Source organism: Pseudochaenichthys georgianus, chromosome 1, assembly GCF_902827115.2.
Source record: "Pseudochaenichthys georgianus chromosome 1, fPseGeo1.2, whole genome shotgun sequence".
Lineage (NCBI taxonomy): Eukaryota > Metazoa > Chordata > Actinopteri > Perciformes > Channichthyidae > Pseudochaenichthys > Pseudochaenichthys georgianus.
In genome coordinates, this window is record NC_047503.1 from 34,093,799 (window position 1) to 34,119,797 (window position 25,999).

A 25,999-nucleotide genomic window follows, 5' to 3' on the forward strand; every position below is an offset into this window, starting at 1 on the left:
TTTCCTCCATACCCAAATCTCAAAAAACGGGGCTGCAACGGATCTGATACAGACTGATCCAGATTTGAAATTGTTCTGACGTCAGAAACGGGGTGCTCCGCCTATATGGGCAACTCTCCACCTATCAGGGGAATGAGAGGTTGCGTGGCATGGTAACAGCATGGTAACAGCATGGTAACATGACGCTCGTGCCTCGCCCCCTCCTTTGCAGGGGGGCGTGGTCAGCTGCAGCTCATTTGCCACAGAATCAGCCCTTGCAAAAACAGGGCTGGAATAGAACAGAGTGAAATGAGGCGTGGCTAAAATGCATGATCTGTTTGGTATTTTGAAAAAAAAAACTTCACAGACATGTTTTATATAGGTATGGCCCTACAATATATTATTCAAATATAGCATGATAGGTCCACTTTAATTATTAATAGTGTTTATTTTTCCATAAGTTTGTGGTTTGTGGTGAAATAAAGTTGGCCTTCACATACCGTTTGACTTCAGGTCTAGTTAAGAACCAGTTGCAGTGAGTAATGTTGTTGAAATATGGCTGTGGTTTACTTTTGTTATTGTGATAATTTATCCTGTCAACAGCAAATGTATTTCACCACATCTATTAAAAAAACAATCTCCAGACATTTGGCCATCCCTGTGGATATTGGTACACTTTCAAATAGATTAATTCAAATAGATTTCATATTCATGAAAGCAATAAAGAGTGTCCAGACATTTGATTATACCAATTTTAGTTCATCATAACTCTCTTTCAGAAACTGTCGGCTTGAAGGAAGAATGAAAAACAGATCTCTGTGTTTTTCTATGTGAAAGCGAGCTGATATATTATAAACATATCATATATAGAACAAATATATTTACAACAAAAGCATATTGAAAGACACACTCCCCTTGAGCCTAAACTAGCTGCATACAAAATTCATAAGCTCATCAATTATTTCTTACTCTGACAGGCTGCCAGCTCTTTAATTGCAATACATTTTCGAAAAAACATAGACGTTTTTTGTTATTGCTGGGTGTGTGGTTTGATGTTTGAATATTTCAGTGGGTATTTAGTTGGAAAACTATTGGAACATAAATAAAGAGAGAGGAGAAGAGAGACATAACGCTAGAGGAGGAAGGAGACTTCACCACGACGAAGCATTGACGGTGGGTGAATGAGGCGGGCGGGGGGGGGGGGTGGAGCAAGGGGAAATGAGAATGATGTTTTCTTTTCTGAGCTGACATGATCATATTAATTAATGGATGAGCTTAGAAAATGTTGGAGCAACTACTTTAACACAGCCCGCAAAAAACACGCACACACGCTCGCACACACACACACACACACACACACACACACACACACACACACACACACACACACACACACACACACACACACACACACACACACACACACACACACACACACACACACACACACACACACACACACACACACACACACACACACACACACACACACACACACACACACACACGTCTTGCGGGAGTTGAACCAATAACCTGCTGGTAATTAGTCTGTCTCCTCAGCTGCCAGCGTCTGTTAACCTCCACGACCCGTTGATACTGAGCTAACGAGAATGTCAGTCACGCGCCTTAATGCACACCCCCCAACACACACCCACACACGCACATATAGAACTCCCTTCGTTCCCCATTTGTTTTCACACAGCCAAAAACAGAGACTCACTTCCTCCCTCTGAGTTTGACATGTGTAACCTCTCGTCGCTTTATAATTCAGAGGGAGTGGACTCATGTTCTATATCTCTCCTTCCCTGCAGTTGTATTAATATATCATAAGTGCCTTTTATAAATATATTATACAAGTACCTATTAATATATAAAGGCCACTAGCAGTAGCCATTGTTCTCTCACTGTGGCTGTAATGAGGCAGTGAGGGTCAGAGCGGGGGATAAACTTCGGTGTGTGGCATATTTTTATCCGAGCATCAGGAATGCCTGCTCATACCCAACACACAAGGGGACATGTCTGGAATATTTTCACCCAAACCACATGAAAAAATGCATGCACATAAACACGCTGTACATTTTATACTTGAAGACTAACGAGGTGCGCTGCATGTATTTCATAGCAGATATGACCTTACACTTCTATTATTACTGTCTAATAATAACTCACAATTACACACCACTTTCTTACAACTTACAGTTTTAATGATATAGACCTGTGTTTGGTTTATAGGGGGTCTGACAAGCTTTTATTTGAAACACCCAGTCATTTTATCAGATGACTGCTGAGAAATACAGAAACTAGTACTTTATGTTTGACAATGTACAGAATTACCTATTTGCGGCCTCTCCTGAATTACACCCAGCATAGTCAATATTGTTTTTTCTATAATGCTTAACTCCAGACCAATCCTTGTTGTCAATCATATCTGCGATTTGAATCAGCCATAGAGCTAGCTATGGATTGGTTTGTTTTCCCACTTGATTGAGGCACAACAAGTCAAAGTCGTTATTGTGCCTTATCTCTTAATCAAGAAAACAATTATAGCTGATTGGATCAATGCCTGTGCTGTATTTATCTGCATTTGTTATACCACATAAATATCGTGAAAATCACAATTCAGACAATCTGAAGATTATTTTTTGTCAACTGCTTAGAGCAGACAAAGTCTTGTGATCCCATTAAATGAACAGAAACAGAATATAATGATTTGCTTTCTTTCAAATACTCTATCTTAAAAAAAAAGACAGGAGACAGGTGCTGTGTCTCAATTTGCTTTCTGTTGTACTTACCAGGCTTGGAATTTTGTCATTTTAGGGGAAAGGCCATTTGGCCTTTGGTGTCACATGTTTTTTTAGGGCACAAAGGCCATTGAGGGAAAAATTTGGATTTGGAGCTGACAAATAAATAACTTCACTTTCTGATAAGAAAAACACACGAATGACATGGAAAACAAATCACTTTTTTTTTTTAAATCAATAATGTCAAACATGATATCATCATATAGGCCTATGCCTCCTTAGTATTACAGTATATAAAATGAAATACTCTACTTTGAATAATTAGTGTTTGGCATGTTTGGTAAAATCCGAAATCAAATCATAAAATCTATTAATACGTAACAAATATATTCAATTTCAGAGCAGAAGTAACAGCCTTCAAGGGTCAAACTCTGCACAGAAATCATTCAGCAGTGCACAGTGAAGCTCAAACATTCAACTATACGAACAAGCAATACTTTGAAATGCAAACGTCTGTGTGTGTGTGTGTGTGTGTCTGTGTGTGTGTGTGTGTACGAGAGTCTCTTTAATCAATTTTTTCAACTCAAGGGTCAAATTCGCGTGACGCGTTCTCGTGGTAGCCAATCAGCGGAGAGGATCTCAGCCTGCTGTCACTGACGTTGAATCAGAAAACATCAGCCGTTAGCTGTTAGCACACAGTGCTCACAGCTCCTCATATCTGTTCAGAAACTGGACAAAAGTTAAACATGAACAAAACACAGACTGTCTGTGTCATGGCGAATACAGTCGCTGTTGTATCTGTGTCTGTATCATGTTGTTGTGAGTTTGGACGGAGCAGCTACAACGTTAGTTTAGCCTGATCGATCCGATCTCCATTTAGAAAACACGCATTTTAAAAGGTTTTTCGCCTGCCGTCTTGTCTGCAGACGTGTCAAAGCATTAATTCATGGTTTTTATTAACCGTTATCAGTATGTTGTTACTTCGGCATCATTTTGAAACGCGTATTACAATTAAATCACGGTAAAATATGTACATTTTGTTGTAGTTGGTTTTTACCACAGCATTTACATGGAGATAAGCCCGGCCCCCTCTCCAGCGCGTCCTGTTTGAATGACAGGAGTAAACACAGCTGACAGCCACGGTGAGACTAGAGCGATTAGAGAGTCCGGTGTGAACGCAGCATAATGCAGTTCAGAGACCAGACCACTGCTCTGACGATTTTAAAGCAACTTCGCGATTTTAACAGTGTGAGGGGCACAAAGGCCATGGTGGCCGTAGGACGTACAATTATTTTCGGGGCTTAATGGCCAGACCAAGGGGCAACGACGGCCATGGCCTACCCTGGTACTTACGCTCGCTACTTTGAGTGCATAAGTGCATTTCCACTGAAAAGTACAGCAAAATAAAGTGCACTATACAGTAAGTACATCAAGTAAGCAAACAATCCAGCAGATATGGCAAGCCATATGGCAAGCCACAACTATTGGTCAATGCAGGAGGTAATACCAAGTGCCATTTGGCATAAAAAAAAAAGAAGAAGCAGTCAAATCTTCAGAACGTCATTTCTTTTTGACAGACTTTGCAGGTACAGATTAAACACAGTTTAGTACATGGATGTGTCCTGACGTAAGTATTACAATTGAGACTAAACAAGGGGCAAACAGCTAGCCTAGGTTTGTTAGAAATCAGGCTGATGTGGTCAAATTATTTCGGCAACATTTGAACTCACATGACTTCGAGGCGTGCAGACTGAGAATCATTGCCAGCCCGTGATTTCACAGTGCAGGTGTAGTCCCCAATGTCACCTGACCACGTCTGGCCAATAGTGAGGGAGCCCTGCCGCATGGAGACACGCCCCCCGCTGCTGGGACGAACCAGCACCCCCCCACGCTCCCAGCTGAAGCTGCAACAGAGGAGGAATACATGTACTTTATACTGTGGTTATCTACAGACACACAATGAGCCTAAAACAGAGAGAGAAGCAAACACTGTGGAGTATAAGAGTATTCCTGTGAGTGACCACACACACAGAGAGGCAGGTACCTGATATTGACTCTGGGGTCATGTGTAGCAGTACAGACCAGAAGAGCAGTGGTTCCTTTGATAACTCGTTGGTCGGTTGGAGGCACAGAAATTATTGTACGGCCTGCAAAAAATAAAATAAAAGATTAAGAAAAATCAAGATAAGAGAGAAACTGAAGGATGAGCGGTGACAAAGGTGGGATGAATAATAAAAGGCAGAAATAAAATGTGTTTAATATTCTGCTCTAATGGCATGAAATACCGTATCATCTATAATGTGCTGTTTAGTGTATGCTGCACGAAAAGTAATAAGAAATTAATTAGTAAAGATTTTAGCCCTGAACTATTGAAGCTAAACAGCACTAAAGCTTTTTCCCTCACTCTCTCAAACACAGTACAGACACACCGTGAAAACTACTTAGTCTACCATTGTTTGTGCTCTGTTCAACTCAAGTCTTTCACATGTTTTATAATCTCAAGAGAAAATGTATAAATTGGATGCAGTGTGGACTGTGTTTGATCAGTAACTCAGTCCAGGTATATTTGGGATGTGACCAGGCCTCCGATAGATGAGTATAGTTTTTATATTCCACAGTGCTCAACAGAGGAATGTGGTTAATCTAATTCAATAGCATTTAATCTGAAGCTGCCAATATATATATATATATATACAAAAAATCAATAACATTACCAGCTAATCCATCATCCTCTAACCTAGCCAATCAGATGATTACTTCACCATTACACCAGCCCACTGCCTCAATAAACAATCACACCGCTGTTCACCCACCTGAGCTAATGTCATTTGACAGTCTCGGATAAATTAACTGTTCCATGTCTGTTTTAGTCTGTTTAGCAAATGTGTATTGAGCAGTTTAGTGTATTTTTGTTTGTGTGTAAATTATGTGTGTGTTTGTGTCTTACTCCAGACGGTGAGCGAAGAGGTGGAGTTGATGCTTCCCTCAGCGTTGGAGGCTATGCACGTGTAATCTCCTGAATCCTGGAAGCTGATTGGCCGAATCTGCAAACCGCCTGTCTGCAACAGCGTGAACCTGGGAACCTGGACAGAGCCGCTAGCTAAGACCTGAGATCCTACAGAGAGAGAAAATAACAAAATAGCCTTCAGGTGACGAAAAGTAATTAAGTCATTAAGCACATTTTTAATTACAAACACATCATGTCAGTGCGTCTGTCGTGTGCGTGTGCTCAGTGTGTACTGCAGAGTGTGTGTTCTGTTACCTTTCCTCCAGGTGATGGCAGGTTTTGGAGCTCCGCTCGTCTGGCACATAAACAAAGCCGTGTTTCCATCAGTTACTATTTGGTCAGACGAAGGGAATGTAAACGTGGGGGCCATACCTGAAACATGGGGAGAAAGCATAAGAAGAACGAAGACGGATAGACGGCTACTGAGAGGAGACTGGTGGAAAAAGAGAGGAGTGAAAGTGAAGCATAGAGAAAACTGAAGAATGTAAAAAGAGAGAATGACAGTGTTGATATAAACACAAATGACTCCTCTGAATAATGGAGCCTTTATTCATTACCTAGTGCTACGTGTGTGTGCATAAATGTGGAAAGTGGTGGTGTGGAAGTTCCATGGGGACTTTTAATTATAACGCTCACTAAACAGAGCGTAACTCTACTGAGACAAACCGTACGTGCAGAAGTCTGCAGCTGAAACGCACTTCAAACCAGGCAGACACTTTCACTTTGATTTAAAAAACAAAATAGTCTTCAGTTTCAGGTAGGGATGTGTTGGCTTGTCATTTTGCCAATACACAGGAGACCTACTTTTCTATTTTCCAGCCCAAACACGGCTAAAACTCAATTTGCAAGCAGTGAACTCATCTCTTCATTTTTAGAATGAATCAGCTGCAAATATCTTTATGTATGCTCAGGACAAATGTGGAGTGATACGGCAATAACAATACAGCTGAAATAGTTATTGGTTAGCTGAAAGTTAAATAAATAAAATAAATAAATTAAAGCCTTTTTTCTTAGTTTTCTGAAATAAACGGATAATATATAAAATAATCTGGAGACTTGCTGAAGGTAAAACAATATTAAAGTTGCAGAAACGATATACGAGACAAAACAACAGACAAATAAAGGAGACACAATGGAAGTACAATAGAGGAGTACATTCTGACACATGAGAAAGCAAGTTGAAGGGAAAGAAAAAAGTGGCATCTAGACAGTGAATTAGCCAAAAAAAAGCAGAGACTAGAGAGAAGAAAACATGCTGCAGTGGATGTGGATATGGATATTGTGTGTGTGTGTGTGTGTGTGTGTGTGTGTGTGTGTGTGTGTGTGTGTGTGTGTGTGTGTGTGACAAACTCACTAGACACCAGGAGTTGTGCGTGTGCCTGAGTTTCTCCTGCAGCGTTGCGAGCGAAGCACTGGAATATTCCTCCGTCTCCCGGCTGCACCCGGCGCACCGTCAGCCCGTTCGCCGCGGTGACCTTGTAGCGAGAGTTGGCCAGTTTGGACAGAGGCACCGCGTCCTTATACCACTCTATCCTGGGCTGGGGCACACCTACACATGTGCATATACACAAAATACAAAACACACAACAGGGAGAATATGTTCAAATGTCCAAAATCTTTAATAAAATGTTACATTTCCTTAATAAAAAACTGCTAAACTCACTGCTGAGCTCCAACTAAAACAGCCACACACTCTTTAGACTGTTCTTTCTTTTCTGTTATCCACTCTCTTCCTATAAATATGCATGTGGGAATAATGACTGCTAATAATATATTGATTAGAGGGTGTGAGTGGTAGAGTAAGGGTGGCAGCAGGGGCAAAAAAACATTGTGAATAAAAGATGTGGGCATATGCAGCACACCGAAGACCCCCACCTGTCTGACAGATATGACAGGCAAGCGGCTTACGCAATTACTCCGTCTTAACCCTCACCACCAATGTGTGAGTGTGTGTGTGTGTGTGTGTGTGTGTGTGTGTGTGTGTGTGTGTGTGTGTGTGTGTGTGTGTGTGTGTTGGATGGAAAGAGAGATACATTCCACACTTTTCCTCACTCTGTTGGTGTCAAGCTTTCACAGACATGCGTGAAGTATTTTTCACCCCCTCACTTTGCACTGTCTGTCTTTTCCTCCTTCCCTTGTTCCTCCTCCCAGCCTCCATCTCACTTTTCATACCCACAGGCTTCTGCTATTTAATTACCCTTTCACAGTATCAGATTACTGAGGAAGAACACACTCGCTCAGTGAGTGTGTGTGAGAGGGAGAGAGAGAGAGCATGGTGCAGTTTTTGGAGCATTGTCCACCTCTGCTCATATATTTTAGTTTTTTCATGTAACCCATTTGAAAACATATGAGGTATGAACAAGTGCACTTTTCAGGCTTGGTCTCAGCATGTTATAATGCTTGTTCTGTCACAAGTCACCCGTCAAAAATCCCACACACACACACACGCACGCACGCACGCACGCACACACGCACACACACACACACACACACACACACACACACACACACACACACACACACACACACACACACACACACACACACACACACACACACACACACACACACACACACACACACACCGAATGACCAAAACACTCAGCATAATGTAAGGTCATTAGAGTCACCTTGACACACCCTGGACAGTAGATACTCAAGATAAACCGTCTTTATCAAATCAACCAAGTAGCTTACATTTGCTGCATGGACATCGAAACATTACAGCATTTTTAATGTAGGGATTAAAAACACTTTGTCAGTTTATACACCATCCGGTTGCAAACACCAGCTGAGCGAGAGCCTCAGAATTATTCTATGGGCCTTTAGAGTGAGCTCATAGACGACAGACAACCTAGTTTAAGGCTTGTTTTAAGCATACTTAAACCACAAAGTAAATCTAGAACACTAGTTCACGTACATTGAAAGAGTTAATCCTTGTTTTAATCATTCCTATATTCCATATTGGCTGTGACGTCATCCCCTCCTAAAGTGAGTCCTCTGTGCAAAACATTTTTGCAAAGTTCAGCCAAAGCTAATTTGAGCCTTCAGCAAATGGGGTATATCAAACCAATTGGAAACCGTACAAAATTATGTTTTTCCCTCCGTACAATGTTACCCTGTATGTGTTACTATCCATCCTCCCCAGCTCAGGCGGGCTGACACCCACTTGTCACATGACTGCTGAAGCCGTATATTCAGCAGCATTATAACCAGTGTTGGGACTAACGCGTTACAAGTAACGCGTTACTGTAACGCCGTTATTTTTGGCAGTAACTAGTACTCTAACGCATTACTTTTTAAATGCAGTAACTCAGTTACCGTTACTACATGGTGCGTTACTCCGTTACTGCGTTAGTTTTTTTATATAGTCAACAGCCAGGCGAACAGAGATGAGAACTGTACTTAAGTACAGTACTTGAGTAAATGTACTTAAATACTTCCTGTGTCACATGCGGAGACGGGCTGTGGGCGTGTTTGTGTTGTTTACTAACAAGACTGTCATGGCGGCGGCGGCGGAGCTCATGTCTAGTTTCTCCACCTGGAGATATTCTCACTATTTCACTTTTGTCGAGCACAAAGAAAAGAACGTTTTAGTTAAATGTAAGTTATGTCCTGGCGGGTCAAAGAGCCTATCTACTGCCTAAACCAGTCATTCAAATCTCTTAAAACATCTGCAGAAACAACATGCTGGGACGAAGCTAGTAGCTAAGACCACAGAGACTCAGCCGACGCCACTCCACCTCCACCTGCACCTAAGCAACAGCGGCTGGATTTTAACCGAGGGACTGCTAGCCAGGGACAGGTCGATAAAGCCATTGCACGGTATGTTGTAGAACACATGCAGGCTATTTCTACAGTGGAGTCACCCGCTTTCAGGGAGCTAGTTAGCATGATAGCATGTCCGGGCGGCACACGGCATATGGGACGGAAAACTTTTTCCAACTACCTGGAGAAAGAATATACAAAAATGTAAAGCCAGCTAATATCGATGATATCCAGATTGCATATAATGCATGTCAAGTTGATCAACAGATTGTATTATTCTCCAATGCAATAACAGTACTGAAATGAAGGCTATAAGGGCATTAATATAATGGGAGCCCTTTTTTAAGTAACTAAAACGTTACTTTTCACAGTAACGCATTACTTTCTGGTGTAAGTAATCAGTAAAGTAACTGAGTTACTTTTGAAATGAAGTAACTAGTAATGGTAACTAGTTACTGGTTTTCAGTAACTAGCACAACACTGATTATAACACAGGACTGCAGATTCTGTTGCACATTGGAATCGCTTTAGGAACATATTTCTGCAGAACCAGTATAGACAGGAGAACTAATTACAAGCACCAATAACTCTTTAAATAAACAGATAATCTTGTGAATGTTGTTTTACGGCACAACATCTAAAGCAATCCTTTAAGTATGTTTATTGTAACACTCGGAGTGTACCTGTAGCCAGGCAGGGGATTTCTACGTTCCTGTCCAGGTCAGCAATGATCTTCCTCTTTGGTTGGGCAGTCAGGGAAGGTGGCTCTGCAGGGACATTATTAGAACACAAAATGTCAAGCATTTAAATGTGGAGAACATTCTGACTTAACAACGGATAAAATAACATCTCAAACTGAAAAACACCGCCTGCTGCTGAACTACATCTAACAAGCCCTCTAAAAAGGCTTAAAAAGGCTTACAATGTGTTATGTCATTAAAAAACAATTGGGAGTCTACAAGCATTCGTTTTTTAATAGAAAAGAGAGTTGGAAAAATGTCCCTGAGTGTCCTGAGTGTCATTGCAAGGCAGCAGTTCTGTCTATTTGCCCTGAGAAATGACTCTAACAGTCACAGAAAAGCTAATTCTTCAAGTTTCCCAGGGGAAACAATCCTCTTTTTAAACAACCGGTACTTCTTTTCACTGGCAGTAACGGCTCCCCCTAAACATCTTCACCAGTGTCGCTCTAAATGCTGAAAGCAGCTTGGAGACACAGCTTCCCACAGTTTGAATGTGAATATATGCCTTTTGGTGTATTTCTGTAATGCTTCGTATTATGAAAAATGTACCGCATACGCTCCACTTCTTTCAAAAACATTTGTTAATATTTAGTGAGAGATATTGACACAGAAAGCCCAGAGACGGGGAGCAGAGACAGACTGGCTAATTCGTTTTCAGCTCCATGTAGAAACGGCACCTGCTCACTGGAAACGAGGGAAATTAAATGCACTAAACAATGCATTTGTATACTGGTATTCATGAATGAGGAGAAGGCATTTTAATAACAGATTTATTTTATTTATTTATTTTTAAATGTATCTTGTTTAATAAAAAGACATTTCAGAAATGTTTTGCTGTCATTTGAATGCCGTTGCAATTATGGAAACATATTTGACTCCATCAGTTTTTCTCCTTTGTAGTTTAACACAGTAATGTGCAAACGGAGGTAGAAACTACAGACTGCAAGATTGATCAAGCTGTGTGTGTGTGTGTGTGTGTGTGTGTGTGTGTGTGTGTGTGTGTGTGTGTGTGTGTGTGTGTGTGTGTGTGTGTGTGTGTGTGTGTGTGTGTGTGTGTGTGTGTGTGTGTGTGTGTGTGTGTGTGTGTGTGTGTGTGTGTGTGTGTGTGTGTGTGTGTGTGTGTGTGTGTGTGTGTGTGTGTACACATTTCCATTAATTCTTCTTGACCTTAAAGTTCTTTACGACTTAGTGTTAACTTTTAAACCCACACAAGCGCCTCAACTCCTATCTTAAATGAGCACGGTGGAATTCGGCACGATTTTTTGACAAGAGAACGAGGAAGGCATGATGCGAACGGAGGAACAAGAAAACAAGAAATGAATACCAGCCATGTGGCATGACACCGATAACACAGGGATGCATTCGTCGCCTTTAGGCAGGTGAGTGCAAGGACCTTGATGCACAAATACAACAAAACACATTTTGGAGTGTTTGGGTGGTTGGGCTTAACGCTTTGAGCTTCCGCGGATTCCCTGCTCTCTGCCTGCGAAACAAAGATGGCGAACAACAACATATATACTGTTGTTAGCACCAAAAGTCTGTACAGCACACAACACGGCACCGAGTGTCATACATATTCCGATTAGCGGATCTAGTCAGAGAAGAAATGAAAGTGAATAATGAATACCTTTGAGGCTGTCTCTTTATTTCAGACACATACACTATTCTGTTTAGGAATACCTTTCAAAGGACTTTTGAGCCCATTGCAGGAAAGAGGATCAGTACCAATGTATTCATCTGCCTCTGCTTCTCTGATTCATATGAATGTATGCAGACTTTAACAATGCTGTTGGCCTAACGATAAAGATAACATCGAGACAGAGAGATACCAGGAGGCGGGAGACCGCCATGGTACAAAAATTGGTGGTACATGTAGCTGGTGAGCGGGGGAACAGAAAGAGAATGAGTTGGATATAAATATTCAGGCAGGTCTTTTCTGACTAGTGAGTATTCTTTAGGCGTGGGTAGTTTGCTCTCTCTGCGTTAGGTGCTCCCTCGCTTCGACAATCACGGCAGATCAAAAAAGACGCTGACGAACTGGGAGAGAAAAGTTTCGCTTCATCAATCACACGCTCTCTGCTTGCTTGTATGTTGTTTTCTATTTACGCACACATATCGAGGACAGGAGTGGATTGTGACGAGAGCGCTCCTGTTTGAGTGCTTTCAATGTTCTCGTATTGATTGGTGACTCCGGAGAACAAAACTAATTTAGCTGCCGGGCAAACAAGCATGCGTGTCTTCTGTGCCATTTTGTGATTGTGTGTGAGCGTGGAGAGTACACACGTGCATGTTTTTGTGAGAATGGATTGATTTGTACATGAATGTAACAGCTGTTTCTGAATACAATGGGCAGTTTATTGGTGAGTGTGGACAACAGACTCAGCTTGAGTAGTCCTGTGGTTGACAGTTAGCTGCCTGGGGGTGTTCAGTCTTGCTTCCAGGAGTAAAACAAATGAAGTAATAAACAATGCCTCAAGCAAAACATGTACAAGAAAAACTAGGAGCGGGGCTAAAATAGAAATGAATGGTACATGTTGAGGGCATTAGGCTTGATGGGTCAGGCCTACCAAGGATAATCATGGATAATCATGTAAGGCTGTGTGTGTGTGTGTGTGTGTGTGTGTGTGTGTGTGTGTGTGTGTGTGTGTGTGTGTGTGTGTGTGTGTGTGTGTGTGTGTGTGTGTGTGTGTGTGTGTGTGTGTGTGTGTGTGTGTGTGTGTGTGTGTGTGTGTGTGTGTGTGTGTGTGTGTGTGTGTGTGTGTGTGTTCTTATTTTCTTACCGATTACATTGAGTTGTGCCCTTGCCTCCACAGGTTTGCCAGTGATGTTGCCGAGCAACGCTTCACAAACATATATCCCAGTGTCAGCAGAGGCGGGGTCAAGAATAACGAGCCGACGCCCACTGGCCAGACGACGCCCATCACGTTTCCAAGACACCACGAGGCTGTCAATCGGTCTGAGAGCAGAGGAGCGGAGAGGAGAAATAAGGGAAGCAGTAGCGGTGTTATTTGGAGAAAAAGGAAAAAGAGTGGCAGAAGGCAATTACAACATATTAAATCCATCAGTTTATGTGTCAATGAAGCAGGAAATGAATGATGACAGTCTGTATATCAGAGCAGTCAGATCTACTCAGCATGAAGCAGCTTCAGTCAGTTACTCTGGATGTTGGAGAAAATAAATGGCTTTTCATGTAGAGTGAACATTTGTTCTGGATAAACAACATCAGAATACCATTCTTTTGGTGCGTGTGTGTGTGTGTGTTTGTGTGTGTGCTTGACAGCATTAATACAGCAGCCCAGTTCTTTGGTGCATTTTCAGGCAGGATTTCCATTCCTATAGGCAATCTCCATTAAGATGTGCAACTGATTTTCTAAGCTAATTATGTAATCAGCAGTTGGAACCGCCTTCCTAAATGCATTTTGTTTGGGGCATTTCAAAAGGTCCTAGTTCAATCATAGCCTTTGTCCACAAGCGGTAAGCCACCAAAATAATAAAAAACATAGCGATGCAAACACTAGATGATACATTTACAATACAAAGCAAAATAAAACATTGCTGGGGCTAAAATAAATCAACAAGGAATACATATTTTTCGGTGTACACAACTTATAGCCTCCATCTTTGGTTATAGGGGTTTGTGAAACCAAGTCATTAAAGAAACAGAAATAAATCAGATTGAGAACCATTCATTAAAATGGCTGTGTGGGAAATACACATAATAGCTCCAACATTAATTAGTTCAAAGATCATGATTGTTACATTATTATGATCTATTAATATCACACCAGAGGATATTTGGTTTGAAATCCAATAGCAATCACTTTGACAAGACATTAAATCGCACTTACAAAGGTTATTATAAAGGAGTCGAAGACAAGCTGGTAATTCAGCCACCTCAAGGTTAAATGCAAGTGGTATGTTTTTGAAAGTGGGCAACTGAGATGACTATGAAACAAAATCCCATAAATATGCAATCCAACTGTAGATAATTATATAACGTTGGAATTTTTTATGGATACACTTGAGAGATCGCTGCTTTCTTTCTCAGACACCCCGAGGTGTAAACAAAGTTTGATAACAAATAAATTAAAGCTTTGGCGGGGCCGTTGTGTCAACATTTTAATATGCTTACTCAGTGGGTCCTGTCCACAAAATAATTCAAAATGTACCCAAAGATAGAAAAGCAGATTTAACAGCCCTTAATATGAGACCTGCTGGCACAGCTTGTTTTCAATCAAACTCCAAATGATCCTAGCACTCTACCATCACTGCATTGGTGCATATGACTGATTAATGGTTAATGGATGTGGATAGCAGATGCTTTTAGACTTCAGCACTGCACTTTATTTCTCTGATCATACTTTCCTTTCTCCCAAACTTCAATACAATAGTTTATTTCTGTTCCCTGGGTACAGTATTATCTCTCTGGAGTGAGTATGTTTCAGTGGATTCTCTGCTATCAGAAATACCCCCCGTGGAGAGGTCTTTTTCTTCCAGGACAAATGCAGCAGACTGTGAGCTAATGTGTCTACAGTTATAGAGTTGGCTGCAAAGATCCAATTACATGGTGTTAAATTAAAAAGAAGACGAGTCTGACCGTGTGGATCAGTATTTGCGTGATCAGAATGGATCGTGTTGTTGCTAAAATAGTGTTTACACATACTACAGTTGCAAGAAAAAGTATGTGAACCCTTTGGATTCTCCACACATAGCGTTGTGTGTTCCTTCCAAACAACTCAACGTTGGTTTCATCTGTCCTCAGAATGTGTTGCCAGTAGTGCTGTGGAACATCCAGGTGCTCTTTTGCAAACTTCAAACGTGCAGCAATGTTTTTTCTGGACAGCAGTGGCTTCCTCCGTGGTGTCCTCCCATGAACTCCATTCTTGTTCAGTGTTTCACGTATCGTAGATTCGTCAACAGAGATGTTAGCATGTGCCAGAGATTTCTTTAAGTCTCTAGCTGACACTCTAGGATTCTTCTTCACCTCATTGAGCATTCTGCGCTGTGCTCTTGCAGTCATCTTTACAGGACGGCCACTCCTAGGGAGAGGAGCAACAGTGCTGAACTTTCTCCATTTATAGACAACTTGTCTTACGGCCCGTCCACACTACAGCTTAAAAAAAAGCTTGGAGCTGAGCGTGTCTGAAGCCCGACCAACAACCAATCACATGAATCCCCCGCCCCTGACACACAAGCAGCGGTTTGATTGGCTAGAGCTTGTACTGGCATATGATTTGATTGGCTGACGCTTCCACCGAAAGCTTCAGAAGCTTCAAAAGTTGAACATTGCTCAACTTTTGCAGCCTGAAACGCCAGGAAAGCTCCGCTCTGCTTCCCACAATGCAGTTCGGCGAAAAGTGACGTCACCCCATTCAAAGTGAATGGGCAGACGCGTTGGAAACCGTTTTTGAAGCTGTCGAAGCTGTAGTGTGGACGGGCCGTTACCGTGGACTGATGAACATCAAGGCTTTCAGAGATACTTTTGTAACCCTTTCCAGCTTTATGCAAGTCAACCATTCTTAATCGTAGGTCTTCTGAGAGCTCTTCTGTGCGAGGCATGGTTCACATCTGGCAATGCTTCAAAACTGGTGTGTATTTTTTATAGGGCAGGGCAGCTTTAACCAACACCTCCAATCTCGTCTCATTGATTGGACTCCAGGTTGGTGACTCCTGACTCCAATTAGCTCTTGAAGAAGTCTTTAGCCGAGGGGTTCACATACTTTTTCCACCCTGCACTGTGAATGTTTACATGGTGTGTTCAATAAAAACATGAAAACATATCATTGTTTGTGTGGTATTAGTTTAAGCAGACTGTGTTTGTCTGTTGTTGTGACTTAGATGAAGAGCAGAACACATTTTATGACCAACTTATGCAGAAATCCAGGTAATTCCAAAGGGTTCACATACTTTTTCTTGCAACTGTATATGTATATTCACTTTTTGTGTGCTGTGTGATATGTTTTAGACACTTCCTTTTTTCATACTGAACCTTGAGTGCTACCAAGTGGTCAAGTGCTGGTCAAGTGCGTTTGAGAAAGAAACATTTAAAGGGACTTCAGCTCTCACAGAGCAGCACATCTAGCTCGGATTAATAATCAAGCAAAAACCTTGAAGAAATAGTGTGCAGTTAAACTCAATACAGCATGTTTAGCAACTAAAGCTGTGAATACCGCCTGTTGGGATTGTGCTTTTATCTGCCCAAAGCTGCCTCTCTTTTCTTTTCAATGCCTCTGAAAGCACATTACAAAATGTTAGATATTGATAATGTTATCCTTGTGTGTAAACTTGGATGAAACTGTGCCTGGCCAAGATACATTTCAACCAACCTGCCTCCATCCTCCAGCGTTGGTGTCAGTGAGTTTAGTGTTTGATACACAAAACACGGGCTAGAACTGCAGAAGTTATGCAGCTACTTTAACCCCTAGGTAAACTCTTGTTAAAACACAAAAGGAGCACTTTGCACCCTATCTCAACGGGTGTAAAGTGCTCCCTTTGTCTCGAGAGAAGGGTTCGCCTCGCGGTTGTTGGGTTGGAATACAAAGACACGCCACAAGCTGTGATCAAAACAAATGCACATTGCAACATGTCTTCATCATATCATATTGAAAAAATGTAAAAAAAAAAGACTATCACAAAGTACATGAATAAAAAGCACTTTCTTGTCAATTCATGTCTATTTTCAAAAAGTGAAATGTACCTAAAAAGGCGTGTTAAAAAAAAGGAAAAAGAAATATCAAATGGCTTCTCCATTTAAATGTTCATATTGTTGGAGAATGCCTTTGCTAATAGTAATAATGGATTTTCATTATTATATTTTAATTAAAGATCTGACCCAATTAATGCACATATGAGTTTGAAATGAAGGATATCATTTTAATTTTAATTAAGTCTGACAGTGCTCAGTTGCTTTTGTACTTGTTTGGGACACAAAGGGGGTTTGACAGTGTTCATCTTTGAGATGAGAGGAAACTGATTTCAGATCAGTAAATGAAAACTCTTGAAAATAAAGTAGAACTTGTTCTGTTTGGCTCTGAAAAACATCTGTGTTATCTGACTAGACTGTCGCCCCTGTGTGTGGGCCAGTGAGGACTGTTGGTGAACAGCTTCTCTGCTGATGTCAGAAGGGACTTTGAACCAACTTCTCTTCTCTTCACGTTAACTAGGAACGTGTGTGTGTGTGTGTGTGTGTGTGTGTGTGTGTGTGTGTGTGTGTGTGTGTGTGTGTGTGTGTGTGTGTGTGTGTGTGTGTGTGTGTGTGTGTGTGTGTGTGTGTGCTTTCAGTCTTAACATTAATACAAGAGGGAGAAACTGGCTGAGCAACGACTTTATATGTTGTCCTCTAATTGCCCTAGAAGAAAACACTGCTCTCCAGCAAGAAAATAATTGTTCGCACTTGGAATATGTGTGTGTGTGAGAGAGTGTGTGAACAAAAAAACAGAACAAAATATACCTGGCGTTAGCAATGCACTCCAGCGTCACCTCGCTGCCTGCCACCACTGTTGTGTTTTTGGGTCCGATCACAATCGCCGGAGCCACAACTTCTGATTCAGGATCTGTGACAGAAAGAGAAAATATGAGAGGGAGTTTAAGCAATAAATCCCAAACGGCAGCAAAATGTCAAAACAAAAAGTCTCCCACTCTAACTATACACTTTAACAGATGCACATCAGCACCATGATACTTTGTCTACTGTATATTCACGCACTGTGACAGTGTCATTTGTTTTATTTTATCTAACGCTGAGAAGGCACTGTATGCTTTGAGTGTTTAAGTGTTGGGGCTAACTGTAGTCTTGACTGAAACTGCTGCGATAATTGTATAGATAAAACTGAACTCTGCTGCAAAACAGACGGACCAAATTGGGTGCATCTTAAACCCGTCTGTTGGCCAATATTCTTCTTTTTTTATTTTCAGTTAAAAGATAAATTGTACAAAGCAATACTACCTGTTCGGTCTTTGTCAACCTTTTGAAAGGATGCAGTTATCTTGATATATAGCTAACAGAAATACAAAAAAGAAACCCTCCTGTGACCAGTTGATCAGAGTGACAATAAGAGCCATAAATAAAAGAAGAACAAATGAAAAAGCATTTCACAATATGAAACGACGCCAGCAAGTAAGAGAGGATAATAGTAAGTGATTGACAGTGTATATGAGAAGATGGTAGTATATGAGATTGGATGTCAGAGTCTGATAGAAGCAAAAGAGAGTTTAAATGAAATACCAAATGCATTTCCACTTCTTAAGAACTTCCCTCGTCTCTTATCCCCGGCACATTTTCACTCACGCATACACACCTCATAATTCTCTCTTATAAAAAATATGACTCTTTGTCAAACATGCCACTGTTCTGTCTGAAAAACATTAATATACGGGTTATAATGATGTATTGGAGACAGTACGATGGTGTGTGTGAGTTACGATGATAACTTTTAGAGTACATTGGTGTGAATATTATATGTGAAGCATGATTTATTACCTTGAAGGTGTGTGCGCGAGTATGGTGGTGTGTGTGCAAGATTATGGTTGTGTGTGTGTGTGTGTGTGAGTATGATTTATGGCAGGAATGGCCACTCATAACAAAAGGACACACTTTGAAGTGTGTAACATCTGCTCAGCAGAAAAATATAAAATAAGTAGAATGGGCCGATGGATAACATTTAGTTTAGTTTTTAATGATGATGTTTACTGCAAAAAAATATTATGTTATTGGCCCTCAAAAACATATTCCCACTACAAAACACTGATTATAAGGCTAGTGAATATTAAGATTAAACTTCAACAGTATAATCCTGTTCAGATGCAGCCATAAGTACTCTGAATAACATGCAATCATAAAAGGATTTTTGAGAAGTTTCCCCGAGTGGCCTTCTTGAATGACTTTGCAAACACAGCCGTCCTATTTTATTCCCTATAACACTCTGGTTTGGTGTTGCGATATTCGTGCAAACCCAAAAACCTGTAATAGTACAAGATTTTCTCAATGTTTAAAACTGGGATGTTTTTTTCCCTTCCAAAGAGAAATGTGTTCTTTTATTTTGGGACATGTATCTGTACCCCAGCTTTGCTTATTTTTGGCAAAGTGCACCATGCACAGAGGCTTTGTACAGCAAACAACACCACAAACCCGATTTGACATTCATATTACAAATGTGCCGTATACAGTACATGTCCAGCAAAAGGCTCCTTTATCCCTAATAATAACAACACTTCCCAAATCTCTTGATAGCCCTTAGTCAATATTCAAACAAATTGGCAGTTTGGATGACCCAAATCAAATTCATATTTTGGCGTATTCTCAATACAATACAAGTGATACAGGTGTGCATGTGAACGTAGTCAATGACTATGTGTATGAGCGATGAATGAGGGAGGAGTAGGGACTACAAATTAACAGGCTAATAAGTCTGATAGGGGTTGGGGGGGTTTGGGATGTAAGGAAGGGGAATACCGAGGGAAGGCAGGGGGAGCGAGGAGCAGCTTTGATCTCCCCTTTGAAGGGAAGGTGGTAATTAACTCGCTGCTCTTTATTCCTCCTTCTCATTCTCTCTTCTTTATCGGATAGAAAGAGCTGACAAGTCATATCCCACTGTCACATGGAATAAGGCATGTGGAAACACGAAGAGACGCGTGCACGCACACACGCATCCTCTCTACCGTCTTGACACCTACACTCTCTGACGCTCTTACTCAGGGTCGAGGTTGAGTCATTAATGGGGAAGATAAGTGAAGTGACATAAAAAGGAGAGATGCGCGGTATCAGCTGAGATCTCTCTCTTCACTTTCCTTCTTCCATTTCTCCAACACACACACACACACACACACACACACACACACACACACACACACACACACACACACACACACACACACACACACACACACACACACACACACACACACACACACACACACACACACACACACACACACACACACACACACACACACACACACACACAAACACCATATATACATACACAAAACCGTTTGGTGTATTTCATTTCACTGACCAACATCTTGCACGATGGACGTGCGTTACAATTTGAAAGGTTTGATGTCAAAGAAGTGAAGCTGTGTTGGAGTGGAGAGTGGGTGGAAGGCGGAGAGAGACAGAGGGACGGTGGACAGGTAGATGTAGAGAGCATGAGGAGAGTGTTCATTAGCTGTCCACTGTGGGAAGCAGGCTGAGGTCAGGCAGGGACTAGTAGCCATCAGTGGAGCTTTAATAGCAGCAGCGACCGGTGATAATGAGCAGAGGGGAACGTGAACCTCCGTGAGTCTGAGGGCAGAAGGCCGACAAATCAGGAGCGCAGGAACACTGGTTTCACACATGAGAACACAGAGGGGCAAGGAAAGGGCTCGAGGAGAGAGATGGGTATGTAGATGGGGGAATGTGCAGATGGTCTTCTCTTTCCTGGAGTGACAGACATGATGGTAGAAGAGAAACACCGTGTGGCAGAAAGAGAGAGAGAGAAGGAGCGATGGAGGGGAGGAGGGCAGAACAACAAAATGCAGGCAGAGATGTAGAATAACGAAGCAATATCAGAACAACAACTTGGGGCTGAAAAGCTTCAGAAAGAGAGAGGGAGGATGAAAAAAGAGAGCTGTTCTTGCAGTTAACAAAATAAATCAGAATAGATGAGGAGAGGGGGGAAATGTTTCTGTCTGCACATGGATGTGGGCATCATTTAGCACCAGAGAGACACTGACGCATCGCACCGACACAATGCTCTCTTCAGTGCAATCATCGCTGATTGACAGTTAAGTACAGATGAGGTGACACAGCTGTATGAGGATGTGTGTGTGTGTGTGTGTGATTGAAGCAGAAAAATACCAAATTAAATCAAGGATGGGAACGATAAAAAAAACGGAACAGTGTTAAAGGATTGTTGCAGCTTTAGGGCAGGAAAGAGATAGAGAGAGAGAGAGAGAGAGAGAGAGAGAGAGAGAGAGGAGAGAGAGAGATGAACGGCTATTCCATCCACAGATTACAATGTAATCCCTCGTCGAATGGATTTTCTCAGATTACAGCTTGTTCTCCTATTAAATCTGTCAGTCACTCCACACTGCCTATTGTGTCAGTATGACAGTCAGTCAGTGTGTGTGTGTGTGTGTGTGTGTGTGTGTGTGTGTGTGTGTGTGTGTGTGTGTGTGTGTGTGTGTGTGTGTGTGTGTGTGTGTGTGAGATAAATCTGTTTATGACTGGAGATCTATGTGTTTTAAGCCTTTCAAACTAATCTTTGACCGAGAGAGCAGAGCAACTGGCTGAACCGGTGAACTCACACTCATCCCATTATGCACACACGCACTCACACGCACGCACGCAGGCAGAAAAGAGGGCAATACTTTGAAGAGGAAAGTAAAGAGCTCGAAACACTGGATATGAGAGTTAAAAAATATGGAGAGCTTTTTAAAAAATCATTTTAAAACGTTTTTTGGAGAGTGTACAAAAATAAATGGAGAGGAGAAGGTGATCATTTGCTGATCTCTCCGGAGAATACTGCATGGTGAGTGTTTGTGCGTGTCAGTGCGCTCATTAATGCTGCATGCTGACAGCTAAGTGTCACCGTCTGACTACACTTGCCTTAGAATGCCAATATGAAACCACAAGCCAAGACATGCCACACACACACATATAAAGCCACAGCACACCAAGAGTAGAAGATCCGAGCCCCAGGGGGAGACAGACACAGACAATGGGAGGCAGGGAGAGGACCGAGAAAGATGCCCGATTTAAAATATTCATCTCTTCCTTCAGCTGCCAAAGCCTCTATCTATCTCTGTCATCGGGTCACACGAGTGATGAGGGAGCTGGGATGACGGGAGAGAAGGCGAGGAAGGAGCAGGAGTAAAGCTCTCGGGAGTGCTCAATGATATTTGATTAATTTTCCGTATTATATTAGTTGCGGTTTTTTGGTCGCCTGACAAAACCCACAGTGACATAATGAGGAAACATTTCATCATCACTATGCTGGAATTAGGGCACGTGCAATTGCTTCATGACTGCAAACTTTTTCGATACAAATAGGAGAACTCAGTGAAAAGAATGACAGTGGTTCAGGGGATTCACTCTTTCAGTATAAAACAAGTCACTTTAACATCGGAATTACACATGGTGAGTGCGCTAAAGGGGATAAAAGGCCATGTGTGAAAATTGCACAAATTCAATTTAATACAGATGTGCCCACGAAGGAACATTATAGCAAGTAACACTGTATTCTCTGTGACTCAGTGTTTACATTTCACAGAGATAAACACTCTTATGGCAAGTGCTTTGGCCCACTGTCTTTCTGCAGAGGAGGCCTAAATGCTGTAAAGAGAAAGACCTGCAACTTGGTGTGTTTAAGCCTATGGTTTAAGCCAGCTCAACGCTCACGTGAAAATGAGTTAGCAGGTCGTATGTTGCAAAGTGTCGCCCAAAGAAATGAAGCCTGCGAGTTAGTCAGGCAATAGACTCCCTGCAGTATCCGAGGCACCCGTGGGTGTGCCGTCAGTGCACTGCTCACCCTACTGCTCCCCTCAGAGAGATGCTGACACCAGCACGGCTGCTTCTGTTCTTATAGCATCTCAAAAGCTCCATCTTCACTGCAGCATCCACCTGTAGTGGCTTCGAGTTAATGTTCCCCGAAGTAAGAAGGTATTATCGTCTCTCTCCACTCCACTCCAAGTGTTTTCCTGTTTCCGGGAGCGATGAGGTCAGAGCCTTGACACTAAATATACAAGTAACCAGGGGAATTGGTTCATTGCGTTTGTAAACACAATATTCAAAGTTGATCCCTTTTTCGATGATATGTCTGATATTTTCTTAACCTCCTCTTGGCTGCACGCTTACGATCTCGCACCTACTTCTAGTCGGTCATAAATGATCATTAGGGGGGATTCTTTTGTGTGGGTCTATACAGTATATTGCTTTGTTTTTTAAAGAGAATCTGACTCTTTAATTTACTTTAATATTACATTCCACATGAGTTGTGTGACTGAACATAGATTAATGTCGAGCTTCAGGTGTTGTCTGATGTAGTCCAGTGTGTCGATTTACAGGAACAAGTGAAAACTGGAGAAACTGACACAAAATAAAACAGAACCAAAGCTTCCCTTGTAGAAAGCTATGTTGAAAAAAAAGAAGTTGGAAACTGAACCAGAAATGTGTCGCAATGGATGTTAACACATATTTTATCATTGATGCAGGCTGACCTTGAGGTTAGATGTTTGCTACTGTATGTTTTTTAACTGGCCTCAAGACAGAATCTGTGCAACAACGCTGGTGTAAAATCTGTTACAGCATGTACCAACAACTGCTGCCGATGTGACTTGCAGCGAAGCATTTGGCCGAGCAACCCTCAGCTCTGACCTTCTTGTGGGAGTGCAAGGTCGTAGCATTATTTGTTTAGATGGAGAGAGAAAAGGAAGGGGCCTCAGAGAAAGAGCCGGGAAGGTAATGAAAATGTAAATGGGTTCTTTACCTGTTGACCCTCGGTTCTTCTTGCCAACTGTCCATCAGCCAGAGAGAATGAGATGAAAAGAAATGGGACAAAAGCAAAGATCGAGAGTGCGGGAAAGACAAAAAACAGGAGGTATACATTAGATTTCAGGTGCTTCCTAAGAGTGAAGCAAAAATACATTTTTGGCAAAAACATATTATATAAGAGCAAAAGAAAATACAGCCGTTTAAAAAGCGTCTCGGAGAAAGAAAAGAACAGTCCTCTGAGAGTAACGGTAAGAGTCGGCAACACATAAAAGCAGAGAGCAAGATATGGATGAGAGGCAGGAAGAGCAAAGAGAAATAGCGAACGGCATGTTATCATGGAGTCCAGAGGAAGACAAGCTGTTTGCAGGCCATCCATCACCTGCCAGCTACCAAATGTTGTCTCTCTCATTCACTGTTTACTTCTTCCCTCTATCTCCCTCCACTGCCTTTCTCCATGCATTTGTCATAAGTCTTGGGGTAGCAAGACTGTAGGCTGCAAGAAAATGATGGAATTGACATTCCGCTGGCAGAAAATCTACATTCACAATTCATCTATCAATACACTACCCCTCCACACTGCTATTCATCCACTCAGACTCTTGAATACCTACTGGGTGTGGGTTTGAGTGTATACAGTAGGTATGCTTTCATCTGAGTGTGTGTGTGTGTTTGTGTGTGTTGTCAAGGCCTTAGTCGAGATTTTGATCAGAACAGAAACAGAAAGTGTGTTGAACCAATGTGATGGACACACACACATACATACATACACACATACAGAGCATGGCGGAAGTGATGAAGAGTGGGCAAGCAAGCCGAGGAGGAATATTAAAGCATCGATAAAATGTATGCAAGACAAAACATTCTGATGTGAACGAGGCATCTTTGTGCACGTCACTTTTTCTTGTTACTAACATAAAAGTGTCCAGAGAGTATCAGAAACTGACAAGTGCTCAAAGTCCGGATTAAAGGTCAGTTCCCGGTTGCATAAAACTGCTTCAACCAACTTTGAATTTTGATCTACATTTGCCTTAGGCAAAAAAATGTGTTGAATAAAATCACCATAAGGATTTCCTAACGATGTTGTAAGGGAAACCCTTTGATCTCTAAGTGGTTGCCCTTAGCTACTTAAGTATTCCCTTATGCTTGCTAGAGGGTACTTAGTAACCATTTCCCTCAGAACATTTTTAAGGGACCCAAAGCAGTCGCTTAAAAGTGAAATCATTTGTTGAACATAAGACCGTGGCTCATTTTGAATGATTGAAGAGGAGGATAACATACTGAGGCACATTTATGGGATAGGGAAAACCCAGTCGACAGCTCTTCAAGGTATTGTTTGTTTGTTTGTAGCCTTTATTTAACCAGGTGAAGCCCCTTGAGATCAAAAGATCTCTTTTTCAAGGGTGACCTGCAGGACATTAGTTACACATGTAACATAAACACAACAGAACAACATTAAGGATGACATACAACATAATGTACAGGGTACAGTTTACAAACTCTATTTACAGTGACAGGTACCATGACTAGTAACAGCATGTCACCCAGCCGAGTTTTAAAATGATGCAGGGGAATAGACTTTATGACTTTAACGACTGCATTAGCAACTTTGTAATTATAAGTCAAATGTTATTATAACTATGTCAGGTGACATTTTTAATCTGACACAAAACAGGTGTAGCTAGCTACTAAACTTGACAAACCTTATTTTTCATACTGTAGGCTACTTGATCCAAATACTGGAGGTCCTGCTTCAAAACCGTAAAAGTTTATATCTAAACTAAACTAAATCTGCTTTTATAATGGTTGAAGGGAATGATGCAGGGATGCAGGTGCGCAGGTAGACTCTGTTCTCTATAGATCTAAGCACACTGCTTCGTTAAACTTCCAACATGTCTAATAGAAATACACTTCCACATAGCCATTTAACTCGAGCACGGTTCTGCCAAGTAACAGTTTAGGAAAGTAGTTTTTTTGAGAGTCTAAAAGAGGGTCAGCACACAAATGCCCACTGACATACAAACAGAAACACGCAGGCTTTGGTCTGGGGGGGGGTGTTCAATTTTGCGTGTGTATTCAAATGATGCGTCATACTGAGTCATCTTCAGTTGCAAACAGGGACAGAGAAACAATGGGGACATCAGGGGACAACTAAAAGAGCGAGAGTGTGTGAGTGTTAACAACACAACAAAGCATCTGACTTTCATAGAGCTGAATCCACTAAACACATTTTCCAGTAACTTCCACTTCCACTATAGTTTGAAATGCTTGGGATAATTTGTTGTCTTTATCGATG

The 25,999-nt window shown here is 41.6% G+C and overlaps 1 protein-coding gene across 2 annotated transcripts in view; it reads right to left on the reverse strand.

Moving 5' to 3' along the window:
• The window catches only part of sdk1b (sidekick cell adhesion molecule 1b), a 281,269-nt gene that overhangs the window by 94,492 nt on the left and 160,778 nt on the right, over positions 1-25,999 (reverse strand). Inside the window, exons 6-14 of one of the 2 annotated variants that reach the window (XM_034084730.1) lie at positions 23,702-23,728; positions 17,686-17,788; positions 13,016-13,191; positions 10,179-10,262; positions 7,082-7,276; positions 5,983-6,099; positions 5,668-5,835; positions 4,765-4,867; positions 4,451-4,624 (exon numbers count right to left, since the gene is read on the reverse strand). In XM_034084730.1, the coding sequence (XP_033940621.1) occupies positions 4,451-4,624; positions 4,765-4,867; positions 5,668-5,835; positions 5,983-6,099; positions 7,082-7,276; positions 10,179-10,262; positions 13,016-13,191; positions 17,686-17,788; positions 23,702-23,728 (1,147 nt within the window). The remainder of the gene's footprint in view (positions 1-4,450; positions 4,625-4,764; positions 4,868-5,667; positions 5,836-5,982; positions 6,100-7,081; positions 7,277-10,178; positions 10,263-13,015; positions 13,192-17,685; positions 17,789-23,701; positions 23,729-25,999) is intronic. The other variant, XM_034084739.1, reaches the window with a different exon arrangement.